Below are 6,114 nucleotides of genomic sequence, written 5' to 3'. Positions count from 1 at the left end.
AGCAGTATAAACATCAAGGAACTGTCGTTTCAGAATTAAGGAAATTTTGCTAGAAATTAGTGAGTTTTTTACTACTCTCACAGAACATTGTCTTTTTTGCCTAGTTTGAAGTTTTTGAAAATCATAGAGCATACAGCTGAAACAAGTGTAAAAAAATATTGAATGTAAAGTATAATTGAAAAATTAAAAAAAAAGAAAATCACAGACAAAAAGTCCACATTAGAATCTCATCAAAGTAACTGCACTGAATAAAGCGTAAACATTAGCAATCTTCCAGAAACAGAGTTCTTGGATGGTGGGTTTGTGAGTTCTTACTAAGTTATTGAAAACAAGTAATTAACTAACTAAATAAAAATAGATGTTTGCCCTGACCAAAGATGAAAGTGTCTCATGAACTAAAGCAAAATCACTATTAATCTATTCTGGGCATCTGAGGTCCGATAAGATTTTTAAAAGAGGAGAAAACCAGAAAGAAAAAAAAAGATAAAAGACTTGTGCAACCCACAAATCCTGCCGGAACATCTACTCACGTCACACTTACGGAGTAAGTTAGGTCCAGGTTGATGTTTTCTGGAGCCGTCACTTGCTCCCGCTGCCTCACCAGCACCCTCTCCTTCCTTCCCGCGTCTTTCGCCTTCTCTAAGGCCTGAAATCAAGTTCGTGCTGAGCATGCATCGCAGCACTGCGTCTGGGAAGCCCCGCACGCAGCTGCGGCAGCTGCGGACGCCCCGCACACACGCCCCCCTCGAAGCGAAGGAACCTAGGCTGTTTAAACTAGCGCTCCCGGCACGAGAGTGCTGAGTGCGATCTCTGGGGAAGAAGAGGGGTCTGCCCCGCTCAAGTCTCCTCACCCCACCTCCCAGCACCTGCACGTCTGGCCAGGCCGGCTCTCCTGCCTTCTCCCGGGTCCTGAATATCTGGGCATTTTAATTCCATCTCGTGAGACAGGAATTTGGATGGACTTGTTTGGCTTCAGACAAGTCAAAGGGGGCCTGCACCCCGGTTTCGCAGGTGCGGAGTTCGGCCCGCTTCCTGCTTGGAGCGCCAGCATCCTTTCATTCATTTCCGCTGAGAGCCTGACCCAGACGGATCAATTCAACATGCATTTTTTTTTGAACGAGATAAAAAAGCACCAGTTCTATGAGCAAGAAAGTAGCTTTTCATACTGAACAATGCTTTCTAATGGTATTCATTCATCTGACAACTAAGTCACAGAAATTATATTTAAATGGTATGACAATCAAAGTAATGTGAACGAAGGCAAATGAAGAGGAAATATTTAATAATTTTAAAGAGCAGGGTGGGGTCTGCGAAGCGCGGATCACGAGGCTGCAGTCCGCTCAGGGGAGCATGAGGGAGGGGGAGCCTGGCAGTGCGGGTCGCCGTGCGGAGCCACCCAGCAGCTGGGTCTAACCCAGTCCTCCAGCTACAAATTTAATCGACTGACACGTGCGCATGTTTCCCCCCGGCCAAAATGACCAACGTCAAAAGTTAAAGTCAGCCAACTGTTCTGACATCAGAGCTTATGAAGCAGTTACAACTGCAGGTTCTCAAAATGATTGCTTCAGTGACAACTCAAAGGCTAGTCAATAGCAAAACAAGCCCATTTATCTGTACGCATGCGTGCGCGTGTGCGCATATAAAACCAGACACGGACATATACACACTTCATGATCCCGAGTCTTACTAGTTTATGACTCACCAACTTTAAGTCTCCACAACTATTGGCAATACAGCTTTCTTCTACCAACTCATTTACCTTCTTCTCTAATTGTCTGATCTTTTCTTCTGGACTGTTAAAGAAAAAAGCAGGTATACTTGGAAATCATTCAACCACTGATAACATACTAAAATTTAAACATTTCCATTATAAGTGCTTTTAAACTTTAAAAATAGGTCATTGGTAAGACCAATGTATAAATGGCAAATGTACTACTGTTTTTAATAATTACACTACATAATTATTCACAATAGTAAAAATAGCTAACGTTTACTTAGCACAAGTGTGATTTCATACTGGGCCACATGCATCATCCTAATTATGCCATTTATCCCTTGCAGTTACACTTGATCCAAGGACTATCATTATTCCTTTACCGATGGGGGACGGGAGTTTAGGGAGCTCGGCATTACACCAGGGATCACCGAGCTAGTAAGTTAGAGCGTCAGGACGTAAACCCAAGCAAGGTAGTTACAGGACCTACGCTACTATATCATCTTCCCTCAGAGAAGGCGGGTCCTTTTTCCAGATGTCCTGGCAGATGAAAACTCCCTCTCATGCTTAGGAGAATTCAAGGCCTGTAAGGAGATAATCATTCTTCTTACTTCCTACCAGCTGGGAACCAAGAGAAGTTTTGCAGCATGGTGAGAGGCTTAGAAGCCCGACTCCGTTAGCAGCAAACACACTGCCCCAAATCAGTTCCTTTCACAGATGACATCGCTGTCGCTTTGCTGCCACTTTCTTCCAGCAAAATATCACGACACCCGAATGCACATCAGTGCCTAAGGAAAATTTTACTACAAATATATTGGACTACATCGTAGTTCTCTTAACCCTCTAGAAATGGGACTTTTTAAAATAATGCCAGAATAAATTTAACAGTATCACTTTGTCTGTAACATCATATTCTTCAGTGGAACCTAGCTATTAATTTAGTCAGGGGGGTTACAAATTTTATTAGTTTACAAAAATGTTAAAATTCTAACTGAGCAAATAGATGGTGGTTTTATAAAGGTTACAACAAATTATGGGATTCTATTTTCTAGTTGTCTGAAATACTCGAATGTCTTTAAATGTGGCCTATAGTTATTAAATCCAAAATATCAATATAAAATTTTAAAGGAAAAAATCTGTAAGAGGACTTCATGAAGACACTTGAACCATCCTGTCCCTCTCAAATGCTAAAAAAGTGAGCTTGTTTGCAGACACGGCTGGGCCCCCCACCCTTCCTGGCACGCGGAGGCAGCTGGGCGAGTCAGTCTCCTGCCAAGTGCTGGGTTCGGCCACAGGCCAGCGCTGCGTTCCTGAGAAATGAGAAGTGAAGACACGCCTTCCTGAGGGACAGGGGTCCTGGGAAGACTTCCTTTGCTTTTTTAAAAGGGACCTAAGTCTGAACTTTCTGGCTCTGTGGAGACATTCAGCGTTCACGGCCCTCCTGGCACCACGAGGCTGGGCGGCCCTTGAGAAACGCCAAGGGATCAGAGGGACGCTGAGCCCGGGCTGGTGCTCCCGAGCAGTTCCGTTCCCCACCCCGCCTGGCCCTCCTCCAGACTTCCTGTTACATAACAAATGTTCTTAGTGTGTGGTTGTGTGTGTGTGTTTCTGGTGTGCCTTCTGTTAGCAGCCAAAAGGATCCAGAATGACATAATATTTAAATAAAATAACATTTATCAGCAGACATGCCATCATTAACCAGAATACAAGGTAAATTGATTTTCCGTAGTTTCCTTGTCAGTCGAAAAGGGAAATCGTGTAATTTATAGAATAGCCCAAATACCGGGTTTATGAACGACGACTTAAAATGTATGATACAGAAGCAAAACTGTGGCGAACAGCGTGGGCCGTGGAAACAGCCCGGATTCCGACCTCGGTCCTGCCATCTCCCGGCGCTGCCGAGTCCAGGCCTCTGCGCTCTGTTTCTCTCCTTCTGTGAACTGAGGCTAGCGGCAGCCGGGCCTGCCCTCAGCACAGTGCCTGGCGCGCAGCCCGCACGCAGTGAGTGCGGCCTCTAACGCTGTCTGTGAAACTGGTCGCCAGTGCATGCGACCAGGGCGCAAGGGGCTCTTTGGCTTCCCTCGCCACCAGCACAAAACTAAGTGAATTCAATAAAGTAAACTTCTCAACACTGATATGAAAATTGACTTCTTACATCGACTCTTGATTTTTCTCTTTGAAATGTCCTTTTAAAATAAGCATGTCTTAGTCCATTTATAACCCCACTGGCCTTCAAGAGAATCAACACTGGCATCCGTAGAAATCAGACCTATCTTCAAGTCCAATAATATTACCATAAAACTACACAGAATACACGAGGCCATTTTTCTTAGACTTGATTCTTTAGCTAGTTCCAAGAACTAGGGGCGACGGTTTGATTACAAGTCTGCTGACATAAACTTAAAATACCTAAGAATTACGTAGTTGGAAAATGAAAATAAAAATCCGCAACAACAAAGTCAGCATGAGGACGCACGTACCTGTCTTCATTTCTGGCTTCCAGAGGAGGGGCAGGGCCCCTCGCCTGGCCAAGGGGGTCAAACGCCGTGCCTGAGACACAATCCAAGAGGTCACGTTTAATCTGCGCCCCAGCGTAAGTGAAGAAAATTATGAAACCTGGCACAAGTTACTTAATTACTAATTAAGTGGCTTAGATTACCTACTTATTGAATAGGCAGGACGTTTATATCTACATAAACATTTTATATATCGAGAAATTGGTGAAACCGTTTACATAAAACTATGTAAATGAAATCTGTGTATTAACGTGTAAAAACAAACATGAGATACTCTCTCGGTATCTACCTCTCCCTCACAGTAATCTATCCATAGTGTGAACTCTTAAGTTATCAATCATGTGAGTCATAACCTGGTAGTGCCTTTTTAATTGTCCTTATTGGTATAATAAACATTAATTGTCAGAATAATTTTATTTTAAAATTATTTAAGTTTTCATACATTTAAATATTATTTTTGTCTTTAATTTTTTTAAATTGAGCTCTAATTTACATAAAATAAAATGCATATATTTTTAATGTACAATCCGGTACATTGTAACAAAGCACATGCTGCTGTAACTACCACTCAACTGAGATGCAGAATACTTCCATCCCCTCTTCCCTTTCTTAATGGGGCCTAACATCGTGGCCCACCTCATAATCGATGGCGTGTTAGGTTTTATTTAGAATGGTACTAATCTTTACACATACCAAAACAGTAAAAATGTTAAAAGATCTGAAAAAAATTAGGAGATGTAATACAACACACCTCTGAACGCTGCTTTGGTGAAGCCGGCTGCTCTCACTGCTGTCATGGGTCGAGTAACTCCATCCTTAAAAGAATAAGAATCACTTAAAAGTATTCTTCCATCTGTTCTGCCTCGTCTTTCCAGCTCCATACGTCGCACCACCTTAACACTGACTTTTAATCGCCATCTGTTGGTTCTGCACACCTGCGTCCCCCGTGTCAGGCCTGTCTCTAACTTCCCTTCCCCTATATAACTGCAGTTTCTTGCTCTAAACGGCCTTCCTCGCAGCTTGAAAAGAAAAGAAAAAAGAAAAGAAAAAAACTCATGGATTTTTACATGGCACCTTTATGTAGCTGATGACTTTTGATGATCTATGCCCATGGGAGAAACCACAGAAATTGTTGTAAAGGACAACACAGGAAAAAAGGGTCCCAGAGTGCCAAATGTCAGTCCCTGTGTCCCCTGCCCAGTGCAAGGTCCTCTGAGATCTCGGTGAGTAAATCCAAAGATTTCAAACAGTCCAACCTTTAGCCACAATTGAAAGAGTCAAGGTCACTCTATCATTAAAATCTTCTTTAACATTTTAAACTAGAATAATAAAGAAAAGAAGACTTTGGCAATAATATCCTAAGTCACGAGAGAGGCCCCACACGTAATGCCATGTGACAGGGATACCTGGATAGCCCCCGTCATCGGTCTTCCCATCGATGATACCAGGGATGTCTTGGACTAGTGAACAGAAAACTAAGTTAAAATAATTCCAAAAAAGCCTACATTTAATTTTATACACCAAGTTGTAAAAGTTTTTTCATAACTTTTTTCTTCAATCTACCGGCAAGTAAACTGAAATATAATTTTTTCCATTGCTCATCTGAGGACATAGGACCAGAAAATACAACTCTAAAGCAGGTGTCAGCCAACTACAACCCAGCATTTGTAAACGAAGGTTTACGAGCACAAAGCCACGCCCCTTCCCGCGGTGCTCCTGCACCGTGAATGCAGGGTGGGGGTGGGTGCTGCGGCAGAGGCTGTCTGACCTGCAGACCCTAAATAAACCGTCTGGCCCTTCACAGAAATGCCTGCCGTCTCCTGCTCTAACGCATCACCAAGGAGCAAACTCACAAGGAATCCACGTGCAGGCTGCTTGTCACAT

General features: G+C 43.1%; 1 protein-coding gene across 1 annotated transcript in view; it reads right to left on the bottom strand.

Moving 5' to 3' along the window:
* IFT88 (intraflagellar transport 88) overlaps window positions 1–6,114 on the bottom strand; it is a 70,255-nt gene that overhangs the window by 50,139 nt on the left and 14,002 nt on the right. The window contains exons 8-12 of the mRNA XM_023530715.1: window positions 5,637–5,690; window positions 4,982–5,045; window positions 4,195–4,264; window positions 1,703–1,793; window positions 531–646 (exon numbers count right to left, since the gene is read on the bottom strand). Coding sequence (XP_023386483.1) covers window positions 531–646; window positions 1,703–1,793; window positions 4,195–4,264; window positions 4,982–5,045; window positions 5,637–5,690 — 395 coding nt within the window. The remainder of the gene's footprint in view (window positions 1–530; window positions 647–1,702; window positions 1,794–4,194; window positions 4,265–4,981; window positions 5,046–5,636; window positions 5,691–6,114) is intronic.

The sequence above is a fragment of the Pteropus vampyrus genome, unplaced genomic scaffold (assembly GCF_000151845.1).
Source record: "Pteropus vampyrus isolate Shadow unplaced genomic scaffold, Pvam_2.0 Scaffold52, whole genome shotgun sequence".
Classification (NCBI taxonomy): Eukaryota; Metazoa; Chordata; class Mammalia; order Chiroptera; family Pteropodidae; genus Pteropus; species Pteropus vampyrus.
The sequence above is the reverse complement of the archived record's forward strand: the minus strand, read 5'-3'. Positions and strand labels throughout refer to the sequence as shown.